The sequence below is a fragment of the Herpailurus yagouaroundi genome, unplaced genomic scaffold (assembly GCF_014898765.1).
Source record: "Herpailurus yagouaroundi ecotype Mexico unplaced genomic scaffold, PumYag 216, whole genome shotgun sequence".
Taxonomy (NCBI): Eukaryota; Metazoa; Chordata; class Mammalia; order Carnivora; family Felidae; genus Herpailurus; species Herpailurus yagouaroundi.
Window position 1 is genome coordinate 1,734,135 of NW_024412447.1, and position 22,417 is coordinate 1,756,551.

A 22,417-nucleotide genomic window follows, 5' to 3' on the forward strand; every position below is an offset into this window, starting at 1 on the left:
GAGGAGGAAGGGAGTGGCTGCCATGTTGGACGGGACCATCCTGTCCCACAGGCGGGGGGGCTGGGGTTCCCGGTGAGTTTGTGGTTTGGGCCCAGCAGCTGTGGTGCCGCGCCTCAAGCACATGCTTGTCATGGGAGCCCTGTCGTGGTCCCCCGTAGAAACACTTGCTGCTCCCGACCTCCTTCGAGCATCCTGCGATTATCAGGGCGTGGACACCCCCCTCCCCGAGCTCCGTGGGTCGGCCCGCGGCTTGCACATGGCCCGGCGGCAGGCGCCGCGCAGTGCGGCCTGGGAGAGTCGGAAGCGCGGCGAGGCCGGGCGAGGCGGCAGCGGCGGGCCCATGCAGGACGCGGAAAACGTGGCGGCGCCCGAGGCGGCCGAGCAGCGGGCAGAGCCCGGGCAGCAGCAGCCGGCCGCCGAGCCACCGCCACCGGGAGAGGAGTCGTCGCGGCCCGCGGGGCCCGGCGCGCAGGAGGCAGCAGGCGGCGAGGACGCGGAGACCGGGCCGCAGCCCGCAGTGCCGGCTGAGCCCGCGGCCGACGGGGAGGAGAGGGAGGCTTCGGCTCCAGGCTCGTCCCCGCCGCTTCCTGAGGAGCCCCTTGCGCCGGCCCCGGTCTCGGGCGAGGCCCCAGTGGAGCAGGCCGGGAACGCGTCGGCCGAGGCCCGGTCCGAGGGGGCGGGCGGGGAGGACGGCGGCGCGGACGAGCCTTCCTTCAGCGACCCCGAGGACTTCGTGGACGATGTGAGCGAGGAAGGTGAGGCGGCGCGGGAGGCAGTGGGTCGTCCCCGCGTTCCACTTGTAGTCCCCCGCCTTGGGAAGGGTTTCTTGGAGCGTTTGGGTCTCCTTACGTGTGTTCTGTCCCCAGAATAAAGCGGGCGGGGCGGGGCTGGGGGCCAGGAGACCGGAGACCGCTTGGGAGCCGCTCGTTTGCACTAAAACCTGGATTTTGGAGGGTGGTGATGATGGACAGTGGGCAAGCTGGAGCCGTGGCCGTGTATGGCATCTGGGGCCCAGCAAAGCAGGGCAGTGCACGTGCCGCACTATCTTGGGTGACACTTCCCTCTCTGCAGGTCTGGGTGCCCTGAGTGATGAGCCACACCTGTCAAAGGCCTGAGCCAGACCTCATGGGGACGCTTTTTGGGGTTGATGGGATGCTGTCCGTTAGAACAAGTTGTGACAGAGCTGGGTTCCTCTGCCCCTGCTCCACAGACGCTTCTGCCTTCAGAGAGTCTTAATAGGACTGGAAGGCTGACTTTGCCAGATTCCTGTCTGGTTCTCTCTTTTCTGAGTCTGTAGGCAGACGCTTGCCCTGTTGGCGCATAGTATTTTTAGGGTGTAGTGTCATTCATTGTAGCTCTACTCTTTTTCTTATCTTGATTCAATTTGCAGGTATTTCTGCTTTCTGCCTGAGAGCTTGTCTTCTAAAGTGACTTCTGTAGTGCCTAATCTTATTTGCTTATGTTTTGTTTTTAGCCGTTTGAACTGTCCGAGCTCAGAGCACGTCAGTGGATTCCTGTCCGTTATAGTAGAATGGGAAAGAACAGCGAGGAGGTAGCTAAGGGCACGCCAAGAAAATAAGATGTTGTCATGTTAATTTGTTTTGTTTTGTTTCTGAGATCTCGCGTCCCATCACGCGGAGATTGAGTCAGAATCAAAGAACCTCCAGTAAAACGAAGACGACGACTTAGGGAACCAACAGCACCGTTTACTTTTAACTTAAACCTAACGTTAAGGAGTTACCTGCTGTTGTCGTTATTCTCATACTTTATTTCTTAAGGGACATTTTAATGTTTATTTACTTTTGGGAGAGAGACAGAGTGTGGGGGGGGGGGGGGCAGAGAGAGAAGGAGACACAGAATTTGAAGCAGGCTCCAGGCTCCGAGCTGTGAGCTGTCAGCACAGAGCCCAGCGCAGGGCTTGAAGCCATGAAATGTGAGATCATGACTTGAGCACAACATCAGACCCTTAACCGACTGAGCCACACAGGCCCCCCTCTTGAAGGATCTTTTAGCCTGAACAGGAGGAAAGGCCACAGCAGTGAACACTTGGGCTGCTGACCCAGCGAAAGTCCCTTACCTGTGAGGAAATGTGCTCCTTGCCGTGGGAGAGGTTGCTGACAATTTACGAGGAGGCAGTGTTGCCGGGACCCTGCCAGGCTCTCCTGCCCTGACTAGCATTTGTTTCCATTGCACCAAGTTGTATTTTGTAGTTTAAGTTTTGGTTCGAAAGCTCATTTCGAGCCCCTGAGTGTTTACCGTTGATTTCTTAAAAAGCATTGAGCACGTCGATTTCACGCAGGATTTCTGCCACGTGGACCATTTCCAGAGTTGGGTTGTGTGGCAGGACTAATGTGAGCACGAGCCAGCCAGGCCAGGTGACTGCCCGGAGGGCCTTTGGGGGCCCTTGTGATCCTGAGACTGTCCCCAGAGTGGCCTGTGAGGCCCCTTGTCCTAGGGAACTAAAACTGAGCACACCAGCAGCTTATTTTTTGAGGCCATCTGGTTGTGGTCAGTAGTCCAAGGACGTTCTGTGCTTAGTGAGAAGAGCTGCCCCGTGGGGTCAATGAGGTGCAGAAGGTGAAAATGGACAGGGTCTCCTGGAAGAGCCCTCTGGGAGGTGCCGGAAGCTCCAGCTGGGCCATCCTGACTCCTGACTGAGGAGCGGCTGTGCCAGCGCGGCATCCTTTCAGACGCGCAGCTGCTGCTGCTGCTGTTGCTGCTTGGCCAGACGAGTATGTGACAGTTTTGAGTCCACGTGTTTTCTTCTGGGCCCGCTAAATAGCATTTATCTTTATGTTTGGTATTTAGTTTTGAGATTTGCCTGTCTCTGTTTCTCCTGGAGCCGGATCGGGACTCCACACGGCAAGAGTCACCAGACGTGGGCGTGGGCACTGGTGATGGTGAAGGAGAGGTGTCCCTTCAGCGCGTAGTTGCCGTGTTTACTCCTTACCGTGTATGGGCACATTCCTGTAAGCTAGACGCGTAAAGATTGTGGGAAGGAGTCCACAGTTTGTATAAAAGCTGAGCTTTTTATTGTAAACCTTGTAAATTCAGATCAGGCTAAACAGGCCATATTTAATTGTATGGTAAGAGCTTTAACAGCGACCCAAGGAGCTGACTCTGGCCTCTCCAGGGAAGGTGTCTCCCGCTGCTGTGACTGACTTGCCTCTTTCCGTCTGTTTTCTCTTGGTCTCAACTTTTGCCTCTTTGGAAATAAGAGGCAGTTCTTTTTATATCACCCGTGTAAGTGTTGAAATTAGAGATTGTTTATAACAGGGGCTTGCTTTGAAACTAAAGGACTTTTTTCCTTTTTGAAAAAGTTGAAATTTTTTTTTTTTTATTATCGAAAATTTCCAGTACGAGAATGCAGAAAAATTTGTCTTAAGTTTTGAGAATGAAATGCAGCAAAGGATATTTTTGGACATGTATTTTTTTCGGCATGTTGAAACTCTTAAGATTAGAGTTCAAAACAGAGTAATAATTAGGTTCCAGGACCCAGGGAGACACATGGGAAAACCACGGCTCCTCCTCGGGTGCGTAAAATTGCCTCCTGTCTCCTGCTCTCCTTCGGGCTGGGTTTGCCGCTCTAGCTTCATCTCGTGCTCTCTGATGGCAGCTTTGATCTGGTTTAGCTCCCAGTGCAGCCAGTGCCGGTAACTGTAACTTTGTAGACCAGCTAACTAATCGGGTTTAGGATTCGTGCAGAATTTGTGTTGCAAAGATGTCATCTGATGCTGCGTTTGACCTCTGAGTGCTCCCCTCCAGCAGCTGGTCAGGCCTTTTATTGCTACAGGAGCTTCATGGTCAAGAGGCGTCGAGGCCAGATGCAGGCCTTGGGTAGGACAGCCGTGGTCAGCGCCCAGCTAGCATTGTCTCCTGCCCGGCTTGCTTGCCCATGGCTCCCACACCTGTCTGTCTGTTCCTCAAATGCGTCTTTTTCCTGGTCCTCCTACACCTGTCCTCTTTCTCGTGATCTAGCCGACCATCTTAGGGAAATGAGGCAAATCTAACATGTTTGAGTGCTCACGGTTTGGGTTTTGTGATCTTAATTTTAAAGGCAGGTGACATGAACTTGAAACGTTTTCAGTTTCTGAGTGTAGTTAAGAAAATAATGGTTAACGCACACAGCTTATGGCGTGCTACGCACAGTCCTAAGCATTTACGGATCTGAACGGCTGGTGTCTCCCAAGCGCCCTGTGAGGTATTTCATGCGGTCGGGGACACTCAGTCGTAAGAGGCATTGCTGTTTGCTCGCACGAGCCCGTGGGTTTTCTAGCCTCCTAGCGTACACGGCTGTTTTACATAGGGAGTACCGGGTGCTAGTTGTTCGTTTTGTCTTAAACTGGACATGGGGAAAGTGCCTGCTAATGGGTTCGCGTTGGGGGTGGGTCAGGGAAGGCTACTGCGGGTGTTTCCTACCCCACTTTCCTAGAGAGAGGCCGTCTTTGGTTAGCATTCTGCATTCTTCAAGTCTTTAAAATGTTGATTTAAGTAAAATCTTGCTTTATTTCCAGAAATGAATGGACATATCAGACAGGGGGAACATGAAGAGTTAAAATCTTCCTAATGTTTTCAAGTTTAAGTTTTGAGTTAACCCAGGGCCAGGATTTCTTTCATTCACAGTGGAACCATTTAGAGGATTCATTTTTTTATAGGGAAGTCGTTCAGTGTGGTAAACTAGCATATTAATGTTCTGCCTTCATCAGAAAAAAGTCATTGGTCCAATCTTCCACCCATACAGAACTGCTGGGGGACATTCTCAAGGACCGGCCTCAGGAGGCGGATGGGATTGACTCGGTGATCGTGGTTGACAATGTTCCTCAGGTGGGGCCCGACCGGCTGGAGAAGCTCAAAAACGTCATCCATAAAATCTTTTCCAAGTTTGGGAAAATCACAAACGATTTTTATCCAGAGGAGGATGGAAAGACAAAAGGGTGAGTGATGTTCCCCGCGGTCTTGGTCCCTGATGCCCTGTGGCTGTCGTCGGGCGGTATGGGAGTCGCTGTGGACACACAGGTGCACGCCTCACCTGGTGGTTCTGCCCCAGCCACTCTCGGCTGGGGTCTCTACACAGAGAGAAGGAGATCCGCGTGGTTCTTGAGTTTGGATGTTTGTGGGTTGCTTGCTAAATTCTTAAGAAATTGGAGCTTTGCGGGGCACCTGGGTGGCTCAGTCGGTTAAGCATCTGACTCTTAAGCTCCGCTCGGGTCATGATCTTACGGTTTCATGAGTTTGAGCCCCACAGTGCAGAGCCTGCTTGGGATTCTCTCTCCTCTGTGTCTCCCCCTCCCTCCCCCTCCCTCTCAAAATAAATAAACATTAGGGGTGCCTGGGTCTCTCAGTGCGTAAATGGCCAACTTCATTTCAGGTCATGATCTCGCCATTCGTGTGTTCGAGCCCCACATCAGGCTCAGTGCTGACAGCTCAGAGCCTGGATCCTGCTTCCGATTCTGTGTCTCTGCCGCTCCCCTGCTCGTGCTCTGTCTCTTTCTGCAAAGTTAAAACATTTTTAAAAATTTATAAAAAAAAATTTTTTAAGAATCCGGGATTTAAGTCTTCTGCCATCAGAACGATAATTGACGTGATCCATCCTGGATGAAGGGCCCGACAGATAGGAGGCTGGCAGGATTTCAGGACAATTTGACATGCGGTGTTCTGTTGATTCTAAGATGAGCTTTTTTTTTTTTCTTTCACGTGGTAACGTCTCTGAAATGGGGTTACTTCTAACAGTCTAGGTGAAAGCCTTGTGCCACTGCTTAATTAGCAGCTTTTTTTCCCCCCAACTGTTGCTTAAAATAGTGCATCTTTTAAAAACGGTAGCATATGGTATGTGTCCTGGAGTTTGCTTTTCAAACTCAATACGAGGTTTTCTGTGTCAGAAAACCTTTCGTGTCAGACCTTCTCTGTTAAAATTTCACATGATACTGGTCTTGGAGAGTGTAGGCAAATTGTCTTTTACAGGACAGGAACGTGAAGAGTGAAGATACTGTGTTTTTTAATTCCGGTAGTTTTGAAGCTATCTTGGATAGTTTTATTTTTACTTTTACTTTATTTTTTAATTTTTTTAAATCTTGGGTAGTTTTTTAAAAATTTTTCTTAACATTTATTTATTTTTGAGAGAGAGAGAGAAAGAGAGTGACAGACCATGAGCAGGGGAGGGGCAAAGAGAGAGGGAGACACAGAATCCGAAGCAGCTCCAGGCTCCGAGCTGTCAGCACAGAGCCCGACAAGGGGCTCGAACACGCGAACCGGAGATCATGACCCGAGCTGAAGTCAGATGCTCAGCCGACAGAGCCAGCCGGGCACCCCTAGCTTGGATAGTTTTAAAGAAATTGGTTTTTTTAAGAAAGTGGGTAATGCTCCTCACGCTGTTTCCTTCAGAAACTAGGTGGAATAATGACCTTTGTGACCCCCCGCTTGCTTGTATTGTAGGTGTTGAAATGAAGCATTCTCTGAAAGTCTTTATCATTTTGCTTTTAATATACTGTATCAGACTAATCCCGTTCTTGGATTTTTCCCTTGCTTTACTGAGAAAGTTGACATACAATAGACTTGTATAGTCTCAAAGTGGGTCACGTCATAAGTTCTGACACATGTACATTTGTGAAACCCTTTCCACAGTCAAGCTAGTGAACGTTTTGATTCATCGTTTTCTGATTTGTGATTGTGGCGTTAGACTTTGGATCTCCCATTAGGGTTTCGTTTGCGTTTAAGGAACCACCGCCGGCAGCTTGACCCTCGGGGATGTGGCGGTAGACGGGGCATTGGCCTTGACGGCATTTACTGGGCGGGTGGACGGGTGCTCGTAAGTGGCACACGGCCCACCCGGTCTTACAGGCCGCACTCCTGCAAGATGTTCTGTCCTGATTCAGGTACACGTTCCTGGAATACGCCTCCCCTGCCCATGCCTTGGACGCCGTGAAAAATGCAGACGGCTACAAGCTGGACAAGCAGCACACATTCAGGGTCAATCTCTTCACTGACTTTGACAAGTAAGTCCTGGCTCCACAGGCGTGAGTGGCTCAGCGGGTCTGGGGTGGTGCCATCAGCCTTTCAGGGAGCTCCGTTCTCCGGGCACGTCCCGACCCCTGATGTTCCTGGCCGGTAGCACCCCTCGCCCACTATCACGTGGTGGGGGACAGGGGCACACACCGCCTGCTGTTGAGAGCCGCCCACGGAGTCGCCACCCTGTTCCCTCCCCCCTTGTAGTTGTGCCACGTGTTCCTAAAGGGCAGCTCCTCTGTTGCAGGTATATGACGATCAGCGACGAATGGGATATTCCAGAAAAACAGCCCTTCAAAGACTTGGTACTTGGGTGCACTCCGCCCGCGATTGGGAAGAGCAGGGGTGGCTTCCCGGCCAAGTCGGTCCCACCTCCGGGAGCACTAGTCGGGGGCCGGCTCCGATCACGGTCGATGAGACGTGTTCTGTCCCTTGCCTTGGGTTCCTTCTCTAGGGAAACTTGCGTTACTGGCTCGAGGAGGCAGAGTGCAGAGACCAGTACAGTGTCATCTTTGAGAGTGGGGACCGTACTTCTATCTTCTGGAACGACGTGAAGGACCCTGTCTCCATAGAGGAGAGAGCGGTAAGTAAGCGTGGCCACCCCGCGGGGCCTCCCTCTGTGTTTCCTTAGCGGGGAGCTAGGGGCCAGAGCGGGTGGACGTCCTCTTCTCCGAGATCACCCCTCGCCACGACATCCTCCGCTCTTGTGGTTTTGGAATGAGCCCCGAGACGTGAGCGGGCGTCTCGTGTTTTTCAGTGAAGAGTCCGAGGAGTAAATCCTCGTGGCAGCGGGAGGCTCTGTGCCGGCTCTCTGCGCTGGTGTTAACACGGGCCCTGACTTTTCCCACAGAGATGGACAGAGACCTACGTGCGCTGGTCCCCCAAGGGCACCTACCTGGCCACGTTCCACCAGCGAGGCATAGCTCTCTGGGGGGGAGAGAAGTTCAAACAGATCCAGAGATTCAGCCACCAGGGGGTTCAGCTCATTGACTTCTCGCCTTGTGAGAGGTAAGCAATGCGCCCTCGCTTTGTGCCGGCCGCTACAGGTTACCGTAAAACGTACTTGGCAGCAATTCCAGACTTGGCGGAAGTGTTGCAGCAGGGAACTTCCTGGGAGGCGTTTGCTGGTGTCCGCTGTGTCATTTGTGCACGCGGACACACCTGACTTTCTCCAGAGCCACTGGGAGTGAGTTGATGTGTCCCTTTCTAGGGGTAGGGAATTCTCTTAGCTGAGTGTCCCCAGTGGCGCTGCAACCTTCTGGAAATGTAGTGTTGATCTGCTACTTTCAGTGAAGTCCTGCTGTGTTCCGATTTCTTCCAGTAATGTTCTTTGTAAAACTTGAGTCCCTTCGGTTTAGGATCTAGCCTTAAAGGCTGGGTACCGTGCCTGGAATTTTCTTATGAACGGCGTTTCCTCATGTGGGAGATGGCAGAGGGCTGCGGGACCAGGTGGGGCGCCGGCAGCTTCACGGGCTCCGCTCCCGCAGCCTGGCCTCCATGTCCGTCCAGGGCTTTGCTGCCCAGAATGCCCCCCGCTCTCCTGCCTTGTGCCCCTGCTCGGGGCTGTCCCCGGGCCTTACCTGTGGTGTCCCCTTTTCTTACCGCATGGTCTGAGTGCATTGTGGATTCACGACGGTTCCTGGTGTCCCAGGGCTCCTGAGACGTGGCTCTGTGTTACCTGGTTTGCTTTCTGAGTTTTTTTGGTAGAAGATTTTCCTCACGCCTGGAAAACTAACGTGAATACTTCGATAGCATCCCTGTGCTAATTCTCTAGCTTTAACGATTTATGACTTTGCTGTATCTGTTTCAAATTTATTTTCGCTATTGGGGCACCTGGGTGGCTCAGTCGTTTGAGCGTCTGACTCTGGATTTCAGCTCAGGTCCCGATCTCACAGTTCCTGAGTTTGAGCCCTGCATCGGGCCCTGCGCTGACATTGTGGAGCCTGCTTGAGATTGTCTGTCTCCACCTCTCTCTGCCTCTTTCCCACTGACTCGTGCGCGTGCGCTCTCTCTTTCTCTCTTCCTCTTTCTCAAAATAAAATGTTAGAAAAACAAAAAAGAGATCTTGAGCGTTTTGAAGAAATGCTGGTGTTTGTACGGAAGTGCGTCAGTCCAGATAAAGGTGTCTTTCCCTGGTGATCGTGGCTCTTCTCTCCCACCTGAAGCGCCGACGTTTCCCTAACTGCTGCTGCTGCCCTACGTACTGCGGTTTCCCCCTTGGTCTCCCCCATCGCTGTCGTTTGCAGCTTGTTGTTCAAACCAGGGGCAGGGCCTGTGTGTTCAGCCCTCCTGCCGCCCCGGCCCGTTACCCTGCCCTCACGCCCTCCCTGTGCTGTCCTTTGATGGTGGCCCCTGAGGAAGATGGGGCCGGGTGGATGTGTCTCATGACTGGCTTGAGCTGTCCCGTCACCGGTCCCCTCCACCTTGGTGTTTCCTGTAAACGGAAGTTTCTACGTGACGTTTCTTACATCTGGGAAGATAGGTTTACGGAGCGTGTTCTTGGAGGACTCAAGATTCACAACCGCTTTGCATCTGTTTGGTACATAACACTTGACGTTGTATTGTGGCAGTGGTGCACGCGGGGACCCCTGGTCGCGCGCCGCGTGGCGTGTACGCGGAGGAGCCGCCCCGGTCCGGCCGGCGGTGGGTTCCACCTGCCTTCTAGACTTCCCGTATCCGCTTGTGGTTTATGTGTGTAGACACACGTGTCTGTCTGCTCGGGGACCGGACCTGGACCGTCCCTTACTCATCGCTGTATCTCTGGTGCTCCGCAAAGCGCGTGACACGTGACACAGGAGTCGGCGAGTGCACGCTTCAGCCCTCCGGGGTGTTTTTCAGTTCAGTGCTCCGCAGTTCACTCCGCAGTTCAGTTCAGCTTCCGTAGTTCAGCGTGACGGTCACACTGCCTTGTAGGTGTGTGGAGTGGGTCTGTAGAGGGAACCTCATGGCTCGTAGGGAGTGACTGCAGCCTGGCGTCAGCGTCTTGAGCGCCAGGAGGCTCTCCTGGGCGGGGCCTGTTGCTGTCATTCCTCGTCGAGTGTTTCTGCCTTTCCTGGGTCCTGTGAGGGAGCAGTCTATTTCGATACTTGCACTGTGTGTGAGCAGGGTGAGGCGGTGCCCTGGGTGTAGACGAGCCCGCTGTTGGGTGAGTGAGAAGCCCCAGGCGCAGAAGTGGTGTTAGAAGTGTGCTTGCTTTTGAAACACGTGGCTGGCTGTTGAGGTCCCCTCCTCGTCCCAGGCAGACCTCGACAAGGAGCACGGGGAACGGCACCCCGCCCCTCCCGGAGCGCACACGCGGGCTTCGGTCTGGGATCTGCTGCGTCTTTTCTTGTCCTGATTCTGTGGGGAAACGCGTGGCCTGGTCCAGGAGGGACTGTGTGCCTTGTGCCCCGGAGGGGGTCAGCTCCGGGGTTTGGAGCGAGTACTGGTGGCAGGAGCCCTGACTGCATCGTCGGGAAGTCTCACCATGCCTCGAGCTACCTGGAGCGGAGGCCCGAGCGGATGCTCACCCCATCCGCCCCCAGCCTGGCGCTCCAGGGCGAATGGTGGGACGGTGGCGGGGGTTCTAAACCGGGTCCGCTCTGTTACAGGTACCTGGTGACTTTCAGCCCCCTGATGGACACTCAGGACGATCCTCAAGCCATCATCATCTGGGACATCCTGACCGGGCAGAAGAAGAGGGGCTTCCACTGTGAAAGCTCGGCCCATTGGCCCATTTTTAAGTGAGTAAATGCGGGGTAGTCAGCGGCCACCTCGTCGTGGCCATTTCTCCTGACCGAGCCCGGGGCTTCTGTCCTTCTTTTCAGGTGGAGCCACGATGGTAAATTCTTTGCCAGAATGACACTCGACACGCTTAGCATCTATGAAACTCCCGTAAGTAGCGTAGGTTCCTCAGCGGTCCCTGCTCCGTCGGGAGCTGCTGGGGGCGCCTGTTTCCCTGTGTCACGGGTTGGGGGGACGGGGAGAGCAGCTGTCCTTATGCAGAATCGGGGGGGAGCTGGGGGCGCCTTTCCCGTCCTGTCCCTGGGGGTCTCCCTGCTGGTGCTGCTGCCAGGAGTCTGGGACGGGAGTAAACAGAAGGGGCCTCGGAGACGGGTGCCTCGCTGCTGTCGGTGGATCGGTTTGTTACGTGCCCCCCGCCGGGTTTATGCCAGGCTCATTCCAGAACCTCGTTTGCTTTCTCTGAAAATTTGCTCGTGTCACGGAGACCACAGTGTGATTTGACTCCGTTGTGACCCTCATTTTTCCACAGTCTATGGGTCTTTTGGACAAGAAGAGTTTGAAGATCTCTGGTATAAAGTAAGTGACCATGCTCACCAGGTGGGGCTTAGCCAGCTCCCCCCTTTGGCCCCGCGCGCTCACACAGCGGGAGGAGGCGGCGTGGACTTGGTCTGCAGACGGCAGGCTCTTGGCTATCACCCGCGGGCCTCGTGGCCACTCTCCCTCCTTATGCCCGGCGACCCTTGTGGCGGGGGGGGGGGGGGGGGGGGGCAGCGCAGGCTTGGCTCTAGCCAGGCGTCCTGTCCCTGCCTTGGAGCTGGAGCCTCGGGCTGCAGTCTTCGAGGGAGACGGGCTGGAGGGGGCTGGAAAGGGTTTCCGTGCGCTCTGTGGTCCATGCAGCGCTTCGATGGCCTTCGGCGAGCTGCCCGGGAGGCACGTGTGTGTGCGCGCGCGCGCGTTCTGGGGGCGGCCCGTGTGCGGAGGAGCACCCGTGGTGTGGGGACGTGAACGCTCTCGGGCACAGCTGTGGCTCATGATAAAAACTAAACCGGGAATCGATTCTACGCAAACAAACAGTAATGGTAGACTCTGTGGGTCTGAGCTGGCGAATCGTGTGGGCGCCTGGCCTGGAGGTGCCTGCGCGGCGGGGGGCATCGTGCTCTCGCTTTGGGGTCATCCCGCGCCCTCTGGGTGGGTTTCCCTTCAGCCCCGTAGTGAGTCTCGGGCGTCACTCGGGGTCCGGAGACCGCAGCTCCCCCCTCGCCCTGCAGCCGCGAGCTGTGGTGGCCGAGGGCCAGGTCGGGGCTCAGGGGCGTCTGCCGCGTGGCGGCCGGGAGCCTCACCAGCGTCTCTCCCCGCTGGCACAGCGAGTGCAGTGACGCTCCGGGTGGCAGGGGACCAGCTCTCGGGGAGGGTGGGCTGCCGCCCTGGAGGGTGAGCCCGTGTCCGTCGCGCTTCCTTCCTGTCGGCGACCTGCCGGTCCTTGGGCAACACCGGCTTTCTTCGTTCTGCAGAGACTTCTCTTGGTCTCCCGGTGGGAACATCATAGCTTTTTGGGTGCCTGAAGACAAAGACATCCCGGCCAGGGTGACCTTGATGCAGCTTCCTACCAGACAGGAGATCAGGGTCAGGAATCTCTTCAATGTGGTGGATTGCAAGCTACATTGGCAAAAAAACGGAGATTACTTGTGCGTTAAAGTGGACAGGACCCCGAAAGGTACCCAGGTGAGTGGACGCCCCGAGCAGAGGCCGTGCCTTGCAGCTCCAAGCCGGCCCTCCCCCCGCCCCGCTGAAGCTGCTGACGCGGTCTCTGTCCGAGCCCGTGGGTCACTCTCAGACCCGCCAGTTAGAGGCAGTGGTTAGCGGGCGTGTCCTCACTAGAGCTCTCGTTGCCTTGCCACTGAGGTGCAGGAGACCTGTGGGCACAGTTTACAGGTCACGGGGATGCAGTGTTGTCTCCGGGCACCGGCCTGCCTTCTCAGGAGACGGGAAGCCAGTGTGTCCTCTCCGTTTCTTTCTCAAGCACAAAGAGGAGCGTGCTGGGCGCAGTTCTGCTCCCCGATTGGTTTTATTTGCATCATTTATGAGTTCTTCGTCCCGACGGGAGCGTTTCTGCTCCTCTTTACGGAACAGCCTGGAGACTGAGTCCCTGCACTGTAGCGCTCGCCCTCGAAACGCACAGTTAGTGGCTTTTTGGTACATTCACTGACTCATGTGGCCGTCGCCACGGTCAGAACTCGAGAGCATTTCTATTACCCACAAAGGCAAGGAACTCCGCACCCATCGGCACCACTGCCCTCTCTGGCGCGCTCCTGTACCCGCCGCTCTGCCTTCTCTCCGTCTGGATCCGCCAGCCCGGGACGCTTGCTGGGAAAGAAGTCCTGCAGCATGTGGCCTTCGTGGCTGGCGGCCCTCACCGAGCACGTCCAGGCTTATCCGGGTCATGGCAGGTGTCGGTGCCTCCCGCCTGCTCAGGGCCAAGGGACGCGGCTGCCCTTATGTGCCTTCATCTGTGGTGGGCACTTGTTTCCATCTTGGCTGTTGGGAATCAGCACCCGGGTCTCTGCGCGGGAGTGCCTCAGGGGGACGCTGCAGGGCATTGCGCTGTTTCCAGATAGTTCATTCCTGCCCCGTTGGTGGGTATCGGCGCTGTGGGAGTTCTGCAGACACGCTCCTGCCCGTGCAGAGCCCTTTCCGTGCAGGGGCATGACCTTGTGCATGCAGGCCCTCTCCTTGCAGGGGCGTGACCCTGGGGCAGCTCTCCAAAGCAGAACGCGGGCCAGAGAGGGAGTCGGCTGTCCCCTGCAGGGACCGCGCCCGTGCACTTCCATCGGTGCTGTCGTGACGGTTGCACTTTTAGTCACTTGACGTGTCTGTGTGTCCCAGCTGTGTACATTTCGTTGGTCGCCAGGTTGACTTGTTCTTGACTTAAGCATTTCTCAAGTTTTCAGTTTCTGTGAGTTCATCCCCTTTTTTTCTCCTGAACAGGGCGTTGTCACGAATTTTGAAATTTTCCGAATGAGGGAAAAACAGGTGCCTGTCGACGTGGTGGAAATGAAAGGCAAGTTCCGTTGTTCCTTCGTGAGCGAGTGGCCCTCGCGTGCAGCCCCCGCTCGGCCTTGGCCCTCGCGTGCAGCCCCCGCTCGGCCTCGGCGCTCCCCAGGCTCCCTACCTGAGCAGGGTACTCGCAACCCTGATTGGTACGTGCTGTCGGCCTGCGAGCCCGCCCGTTTAGGGTTCCTTTGGCCCTTTCTGGCCTCGGTCCCCACTTCTGGCTGCCATGAGAGTATGTCCCGGTCGCTCTGCACATCCACGCCGGCCGGTTTCCCGCTGAGAGGCTGTGCCGGGAATGGGTTTTCATGACACTCTGAGCGCCCAGCAGCAGGAGGGTCATCCGCTGGCAGCCGCAAGTTGTTGGCTGACTAGGGCTCTTTTCTGGGCCTGTGAAAGCCGCTCAGATCCCCCGTTTCTGCCTCTAGATGGGAAACGTAGCCTGTGTCGTTGGTCGTGTGTGGTGTTCTACTTTTGTTCTCTGTTTTGCTGCGGACAGGAGGAGAAGGGGGCGGGGAGCACAGAATGAGAACGTGGGTACAGGCTCACCACCCTGCCTTGTTAGCCCTTGGGGGGCCGTGGAGTCCCCCCTCCCCCCGTGAGCGCTCCAGCAAGCGGGAGTCCACGGGTTGTGCTGGGCATCGGGCCCAGGCCCCGCTGTGGTGGGCATCAACGGAGGTGGCGGTCCCACGTGGCCAGAGTCTCCCATGAGTCGCTCGCACGCTCGTCCTTAGGCCTGGCGGGTGGTCCTTTTAGTGAGTTTAAGGATTTGGGGTGTTTCTCTGGTTGAACAGCAAAGACTGTGCAGGAATGTTGCCTGATCGGGAGCGTTGCTTTATTACATGACCTGAGGGGCTTATTCTTTTTCCTGACACTAGAAACCATCATAGCTTTTGCCTGGGAACCCAACGGGAGCAAGTTCGCAGTGCTGCACGGGGAGGCTCCTCGGATATCCGTTTCCTTCTACCACGTGAAGAACAATGGGAAGATTGAACTTATCAGTAAGTAGCCTCCCCCTTGGCAGACGGACAGACAGACGGATATGCACTGGGGACAGAGCCCCGTCCTCGCTCCACATGCGTGTTCGGCTGGCTGGGAACCGCTGCTTAGGCCGCCCCACAGCCGAGAGGGTCCCTGCGGCTCAGGCCTCACGTGCTTCCAGCCCACAAAGACCTGGCCTCTGGGAGGGAGCCCCTGCCCTCTCTCCCAGCCCCGGCCCTTCACAAGAGGGCTTCTGAGTGGAGGTGGTCTCCCTCTTGTAACCACAGCTGGTGTCTCTGGGCTGGGGGCCCCGCCTCCCCACCATGCTCTGCTCTGCCTGTGTGCGAGGCAAGCAGGGTCCTGGCCTCTCTCAGCAGGGCCCCTCGTGCACAGCTTCCTCACAGGAAAGACAGCGGGTTGGTTCGGTATCTGATGGTTCAGGTGCGGAGCTTGTCTTGAGAGAACTCCGCTGAACTCAGCTTTTACCTCCTGAGCTCAGTGGTGTTTGTGGTAGAACCGTTCTGGGGTAGGTCGGTGGCAGCCGCAAAGCTGACCGCGTCATTAATTCCCTGCCACAGATGAGGAAGTAGGAGTCGTTATGGGCTCCCAGATCTGCACTGTCTCATTAGGAAGTAGGTTTGCAAATGGCCAGCGTCCAAGTGCCTTCCATCCCTGAACGCCCTGTTACCCACCTTGGAAGGTCGCATGTCCATGCTGGGACAATTTTGTGTGTTCTGTTAACGCGCGTGGTTGTTAACGGACAGCTTACAGTTTCTGTTCCTCCTTTGTTTGGTCTGAGAATCCTGTCCTTTGGATGGTGTCACCCTCCTCACGTCTCCCTGTCCCCGCTGGGCCCCCCGTCCTTGGATCCCCTGCAGGCCGGGACCAGGCCCCAGGGGGTCCACTTTGCATCCTCCAGGGAAGAGACCCTAGCGTGCAGCCTGAGCCTTAACGGTCTCTCTCCAGGGGCTCTGCCGGCCCCTCGTGGGATGTGAGCCTCAGGGTGTTGGGCAAAGTAGCAGCTTTCAAACGACTTGTGACTACAGAGTTCAGAGGGTGTTGGAGTCCCTGAAGGGTGGGTCTTGGGCTTTCTTGGGTGATATGCGTCTCTCCACGTCTGGTGGGGGGTGTGGGTTTCTCGCCCTCGTGTGGAGACCCCGTGACCCCATGACAGTTTTTACGGTGAGTCCTCTGTGCAGTTTCCCTGGGAAGTAGGTCGCTCCAAACATGAGATGTTACTACAAATCGTATCGTAGCTTCAAGGTATCTCCTTTTTCCTTTTGTGTTTGAACCGTAGGTCATAACTTAAAAACGTACCCAGACGATGGGTTTTCCAAAATGTTTTCTCCGGGAGGAACCAGGCGTGGGGAGCACATGTGGATGTCCGCCCACTGAGGCCGCGTGAACCCATCACCCGCCCCTTTACAGACTTCTAACAGCCGCTCTCTTTGCTTTCAGAAATGTTTGATAAGCAGCAGGCAAATACCATCTTCTGGAGCCCCCAGGGACAGTTTGTCGTGTTGGCTGGCCTAAGGAGGTGGGTTCCTACTGTCTGCTGCCTTCTGCGTGTCCTGAGCCACGCTTGTGGGCCTCACGGGTCAAGCTCCGGGTTCGGAACCATCACAGTGGTCCCTTTAGCGTGATGGGGCACGTGTCCTGCACGAAAGGACCATCCTGTCTTGCTCAGACTCGGGTGTACCCCAGGTCGGGCAGAACCGGTCCTGCAAGTGTGTTCCGGGTGCGCCTGGAGGACGTGCGAGTGTTGTCATTTCCTCGCGGTTAGGTGAGCCGTCTTGGTGGCAGGGCAGCGAGCCTGGTGTAAACCCCCTCCTCTGGCGGGAGGGCTGTGTGAGCTCGGAGCCTGCCTCCGTCCAGGGTGACCGAGGGGCGGGTGGCGTCCCCCCGCCCCCCGTCCTTGGCCGTCCGGCAGCCGTGGGAGCGCATGAGCAGAATAGGCTCCGGTTGTTCAGTGTTCTGACTTCATTGGAGGTGTTTTGGGGGCTTTGGCCTCTGTCTTCTCTGAAAGCAGTCCTGGCAGGCGTACGAGGTGCCGTGTGCACTTCCCCTGTCTTTGTTCACGACACCCTTGGGCCGTGGCTCCTGGATTAGTTCTCCTCAGCAGCCAGGCAGCGGTAGGGGATGCCCGGGGCTCTCCTGTGTCCTGCCCTGGAGTCTGCAAGGAGCGAGGCGCCATGACGGCCTGTGTGGACTGACCGTGTGCTCTGTCTCCCCAGTATGAACGGCGCCTTGGCCTTCGTCGACACTTCGGATTGTACGGTCATGAACATCGCGGAGCACTACATGGCGTCCGATGTGGAGTGGGACCCTACCGGGCGCTACGTGGTCACCTCTGTGTCCTGGTGGAGCCATAAGGTACGGGGCCCCGGGTAGCCCGCGCGCAGCATGAGACCCTCCTCCCCTCCCGGGTTTCCTCGGGGTCGCCCTGCGGTGATTCTTCAGTTGCTCTTTGCTGCCACTGCCCCAAAACCCTCGCCAGCAGAGCGCCCGAGCAGCCGGCCTTGCCGTGCGTGAGTCGCCCGGCGTTCCTGGATTTCTTCCCCAAGTCAGACGTCTTACACTCACTGCGGCCTGAGCCTAGGCCGCCTTCCTCTGGCGCAGTAGCCGGGGAGCTTCTCCCAGTGGGAATCGGGTTGGGTGGTTTGCCCCGCAGTTCAGAGCCACGCTGTCCTGTGGCTTGGAGGTGGAGGGAGGACGTGCCGTACTGCGCACACAGTTTCCCAGCACGATTTTTCCACGCTCAAGAAGCTTGTGGTTCAGAGGAGCCCTGTCTGCCCAGCCCACCGGGCCCTCGGTGAGGCGGCCTCTGCCTGCTCCCCCGCTCCCCTAGGAGCATGCACGCACTGGGCTGGCTCCTCCCAGGCGGCTCATTTGCTCCTCCCTGCCTGGAGCGGGCCTCCTCCGCGGGCAGCACCCGTCCCACCCTGCACTGTCTCCACAGTGCGCTCACGGGCTCGAATCCATCTCGGGGGCTGGTCGCAAGTTCATTTCCTCTCCCGAGAGTGGAGGGTTGTGTGGGCAGGGGCCTGTTCCCTGGCGTGTGGTCCCTGTTCTGTCCCGGTTTGCCGTCTGAGCAGGAGCTACCAGGGAAAAGGCTGCTGAGGCTAGGGTTTGAGGTCTGGGACTCCCCGAGAGGACACGAAAGCACGTGTGAAGGAGCCCGTTTCTTAGTCTCGAACGTCGGTAGCCTGAAGGACTGGAGAAACGCCGTGCTCCGTGGATGTGCGAGCCTGTGTGTGGTGCACGTTCCGCGTGGTGTCTGCATGCCGGAGTGTCCGTGGCAGTGCTCCAGGCTCAGTGCTCCAGGCTCAGTGCTCCTGAGCTGCAGGGGGTGGGGGCCTCTGCCGAGCGTCTGCTCTGTTACTGTTTTTTATCAACGGAGGTTCTGAGAGTTGAACCAGCTCCTGCGAGTCCACGGCCTAGGAGGTCGTATCCGGGCGATTCCGTTTAACAAAAGAACAACGTTCTGGGAGCCCAGACTCAGCAAACGTCACCATGCTGTCTTAAGGACAAGCTCTGTACTCACTTCGCGGTGATTGAGCCGTGTGTCTAAATTTGAGCACCGTCTCCGTGAGGCCCACCTTGGGCCTCGTTAAAAAATCTTTTAGGCCGTGGGCCCCTCCGTTAGATCCCAACGCGCTCCCAAAATGCTGGTCTGGGACCAGCTCACGCCAGCATGTAGCTTGAGGTCCCGCTTCCTTCATCCAGAAGGTAGTGCCGCGGAAAAGATGTCAGCCGAGCCGAACAGTGTGTTTAGTGACTTTGTCAGTGTACGTTCTGGTATGAGTTCTCCATTGCGGATCAGCAACGGAGCCAGTGCTCCGTGACGCCCTTCGTAGGTACTCCGCGCCATGCTCTGTGACACGGGTAGCATTCTGTCGTGTTTGTTGACGGTGTTCCCCTGCTGCGTGAGCTCCCGAGAAGCAGAGATCTTTGATTCACTGCTGTCTCCCAGATACCACACCGTCGGTCGTTGGCTCTTAAACAGCCGTCGGAGGAGCGCTTGACTTGGGTGGCCCTGTGAGGGGCCCCCGCGTCTCGCTGTGACGGGGTGGCGAGCAGCGCTTTGCCCTCTGCCCCCATGCAGGTGGACAACGCTTACTGGCTGTGGACTTTCCAAGGACGTCTTCTGCAGAAGAACAACAAGGACCGTTTCTGCCAGCTGCTGTGGAGACCTCGGCCCCCCACGCTCCTGAGCCAGGACCAGATCAAGGTCTGGGGCCCCGGGGTCAAGGAAACGTGGAAGCCTCTTTTCCATCACTGCTGCTGGGGCGGTAACGAGGGGGGAATGGGAGCATGACGTTTTCGGGTGCCTTTGGAAGAGCGGTGGGAACACTGGGAAGCCAGTGGGAATAGTTTCAGTGTTGTGAATGTGGGTTTTCGGGCCGTTCCTGCCGCATCCGTGCCCTCCGTGGACGTTGGCGTGAGCTGGAGGGGATGAGCGGGTGCTGGGGGCTGGTGAACCGCGCTGGCAGGATTGAGGGGGGCCCTGAGCAGGGCCTTTTTAATTTGTTGAGACAAAAACAAACACAAGCCAGTCAGGATTTAAACATTCGAGAGGCCCTGAGAAAGGAAGAGCGTGAGAGGGGGAGGGCAGAGAGAGAGGGAGACACAGAATCCGAAGCAGGTTCCAGGCTCCGAGCTGCCAGCACAGAGCCCGACGCGGGGCTTGAGCTCACAAACTAGGAGATCGTGACCTGAGCCGAAGTCAGACGCTTAACCGACTGAGCCACCCAGGTGCCCCTCGAATGTTTAAATCCTGACTGGCTTGTGTTTGTTTTTGTCTCAGCAAATTAAAAAGGATCTGAAGAAATACTCCAAGATCTTTGAACAGAAGGATCGTCTGAGCCAATCCAAAGCCTCAAAGGTTAGCTTGGTCTTAGGACTGTGGGAAGTGCCACAGGCGGCCACTGTCCCTCTCTGACATGGAAGGGACAGTGTCAGGCCCTGGGAGGAGGGGGGACAGGGAGGTGCTTGTCCGCTGCCCACGTGCACAGACTGGCCTTCCAGGTGTGTGTGAGGGGAAGGAGGAGGGTGTGCCCTCCGTTCTTGTCCTGGGGCGGGGGTGGGGGTTGGTTGGTGGTGGTGACTGCCGACCTCAGTCCTCGTTGTGGCGAGGGGGCCGTCAGCCCCGTGACCTTCCCACTTCCGCACACAGGAACTAGTGGAGAGAAGACGCACCATGATGGAAGATTTCCGAAAATACCGGAAAATGGCCCAGGAGCTCTACATGGAGCAGAAAAATGAACGTTTGGAGTTGCGAGGAGGTAACCGTTAGCTGGAGATGTGTTTTGTTAGGACAGGACTGTTGAAACATTTTTCTCCCTCTTGTGTGGGCTTTCCAGTTAAGCGTCAGGTGTTTTTGTCAAAGAACCCAGTTTGCTACGGCCACAGGTTAACGTGCACTGTCCTGTGTGGAGGAGGCTGGAGTGGGCGCACGTGGGCACATGCCCACGTGTCCCCACCCTCCCCGAGTGGGCTGTCTGCACGCCACGTCACTTCCCTCCCCTCCCCGCAGGCGTGGACACGGACGAGCTGGACAGCAACGTGGAAGACTGGGAGGAGGAGACCATCGAGTTCTTCGTCACCGAGGAGATCATCCCCCTGGGCAATCCGGAGTGACCTGAGCAGCGTGGTAAGACCTCTTCAGACGGGGACGAGCCACACCCAGACGCGGGCCCGTCTCTTGTGTTGTGCTGTCCCTTCGCTGAGAAAAGAGCCAGGTTCACGTTCTCAGGGTCGGCGGGCCCTTTTCATGGAACCTGTAAGGGTCAAGTGCACACCCTGGCTGTCCGAGGTGGGGCTCTGTTCTGAACACGGCGGGACCTTGAGCCCCGGATTTAGGGAACGTGCCCCTCACGTGGGCTGTGGTCGTGGGTGAGAGGCGGGGCTGGGGAAGAGGAGGGAGGCCAGCCGCAGCGTGCCGGGAAAAGGCCTCGGCGTGCCCAGCAGAGACAGGCCTGTGGGTCTGAGATGGGAGCCTCCGGAGCACAGGCGGGCTTCCTCGGCAGGCGAGCGAGGGCAGCGTTGTGTGCGGGGCGGCCAGCGGACGGGGCTCTCTCCCTCCCTTCCGGGGCTCCTGCTCCTGGTCATCTCTGGCATCAGGCGGGAGAGCCTCGGGTCCCTTCCGTCTTCTGAGATCGTACGCCCTGTGCCTGCCGTCGGGGCGCACCTTCCGCAGAAGCCCTTGCTAATGTCCGTCTCGTCATCGCGATGCAGGGCAGAGAGTAAACACCTGATCCTTCTTGCAGCGTCCCCGGGGCTCGTGCTGGAATGAGGTCGTCCTTCTGCAGAAAGTGCGCACGATGCCTGCGTTTTACCTGTGCTTTGTCTCGCTCCACACTGTGCGCCCGGATTCTCCCATGCCCACACGTCGCTGTGCCTTCAGTCCCCGGTCCCCACCATGGGGGAGGTTTCAAGGCACCCCTTTCCTTTTCTCTCGTTTGGGGTTTTTAAAGTCATGCCACCAGTGTTTGTTACTCAGACTCGTGCGCGGCAGGGGCGCGCCCAGCCGTCCCCCTCCGAGAACTCGTCCTGTCCCGTGGTGGGGGGCCAGCGTGGCTGTGTCGTGGAAACAGGGGAGCCGCGCCATTCAGGTTGTGCTAGGTTCTCAACAGGCTGAGCGTGGAAATAAAAACAAACCTGTATGAAAAAGCTGTCTTTCTCCTCTCTTTAACGTAGACACCGGCCTCGAACTTGGTTCCTGTGCCCCCTCCCCCTGTGGTGGTGGCCCTCCCACCTCCCGATTTGGTTGTGTTTTCTCAGCTGAGCTCTGCAAACTAAAGCATCGGTCTGATCGGTGCAGAAAAACCGTTCTTGCAGCATTTTTTTTGTTTTCCACACTTGTCTGACCTGGTGAGAAAGACTTTTCTAGACTTCCTTGGAGTCCTACAAGTTAAGTTGTTCGTGAGAGTTGTCACTTTAGCCGCCGTCACGTGGTCGTCTTTGACTATTTAACTTGATTTCTCTCCTGAGAAGGGAGTGAGCAAATCCACGTAATTTCAGCCCCTGTTGATTTGCAACGTCCACTACCCATTGGTGCCTTGTCAGACTCCACCGCGCCTCCTCTTTGTGTCTCTGGGAGCCGAGAGCCTGGGTCAAAACGCACAGAACGGGCTCGCTGCGCTTTCACGGCCGTGGTGCCCATGAACTTGACACATTGGGATTGGAGGAGAAGCTGTCGTCCGTGGGGCAGAAGCAGCTCGGGGGCTGGGGCCGCCTGCCGCCAACCCCACGCCCCCGACTGCGAGGCGGCACTGGGCGCTCTCCCCAGTCCCCGGTCATGTCCGTCCACACACGGTGTCCAGTGCTTCTTACTGGCTCTCACACCCTTTAAGCCTCAGCGTGCAGAGACCTGGCTTTTTAATTTGATGACGGTAAGAAGGAAAAGGCTCATGTTTTGATCATGTTCACAGATTTTTAACAGCTTTCAAAAAATTTACTTTCGACTGTTTCCGACTCGGTAGTTGTAATTGTTTTATGTGATTTGTTAATAAAAGAATTTCTGAAACACCTGGTTTGTTTCTCTCTCTCGTGCTCTGGAAGTGGGTTTCCCAGGGCCAGCCCCAGGGAGAGAGTGTTCCTGATCCTTCCTGTGGGGGCGGGGCGTCCCCCTCGCTCTGGCTTCTTTGGCTGGGGCATCAGG

At 56.7% G+C, this 22,417-nt stretch overlaps 1 protein-coding gene and 1 long non-coding RNA gene across 2 annotated transcripts; one reads left to right on the forward strand and one right to left on the reverse strand.

The window, feature by feature from the left end:
* The first annotated feature begins 268 nt into the window (after nucleotides 1-268).
* Nucleotides 269-22,284, forward strand: EIF3B (eukaryotic translation initiation factor 3 subunit B). The gene is made up of 19 exons (XM_040455721.1): nucleotides 269-755; nucleotides 4,742-4,934; nucleotides 6,873-6,992; nucleotides 7,250-7,307; nucleotides 7,457-7,585; nucleotides 7,853-8,010; nucleotides 10,593-10,724; nucleotides 10,809-10,875; nucleotides 11,255-11,301; nucleotides 12,237-12,447; nucleotides 13,711-13,783; nucleotides 14,652-14,774; nucleotides 16,213-16,291; nucleotides 16,989-17,127; nucleotides 18,860-18,985; nucleotides 19,562-19,639; nucleotides 19,931-20,039; nucleotides 20,291-20,407; nucleotides 21,024-22,284. Exons 1-18 carry the CDS (start codon nucleotides 341-343, stop codon nucleotides 20,392-20,394), a joined length of 2,361 nt encoding a protein of 786 aa, XP_040311655.1. The 5' UTR covers nucleotides 269-340; the 3' UTR covers nucleotides 20,395-20,407; nucleotides 21,024-22,284.
* Nucleotides 7,011-16,291, reverse strand: LOC121017499 (uncharacterized). Its single transcript, XR_005784781.1, has 3 exons — nucleotides 16,192-16,291; nucleotides 8,896-8,900; nucleotides 7,011-7,021 (listed from the first exon to the last, which is right to left on the reverse strand). It is a non-coding gene; the product is annotated as an uncharacterized LOC121017499 (long non-coding RNA).
* Nucleotides 22,285-22,417: the final 133 nt, after the last annotated feature.

Bases quoted from the DNA above. Each gene is read 5' to 3' on its own strand.
- EIF3B (XM_040455721.1), top strand. From the start codon at position 341: ATGCAGGACGCGGAAAACGTGGCGGCGCCCGAGGCGGCCGAGCAGCGG. The intron at 8,011-10,592 runs GTAAGCAATGCG...GCTCTGTTACAG, and splicing joins GACTTCTCGCCTTGTGAGAG to GTACCTGGTGACTTTCAGCC. The intron at 19,640-19,930 runs GTTAGCTTGGTC...TTCCGCACACAG, and splicing joins GCCAATCCAAAGCCTCAAAG to GAACTAGTGGAGAGAAGACG.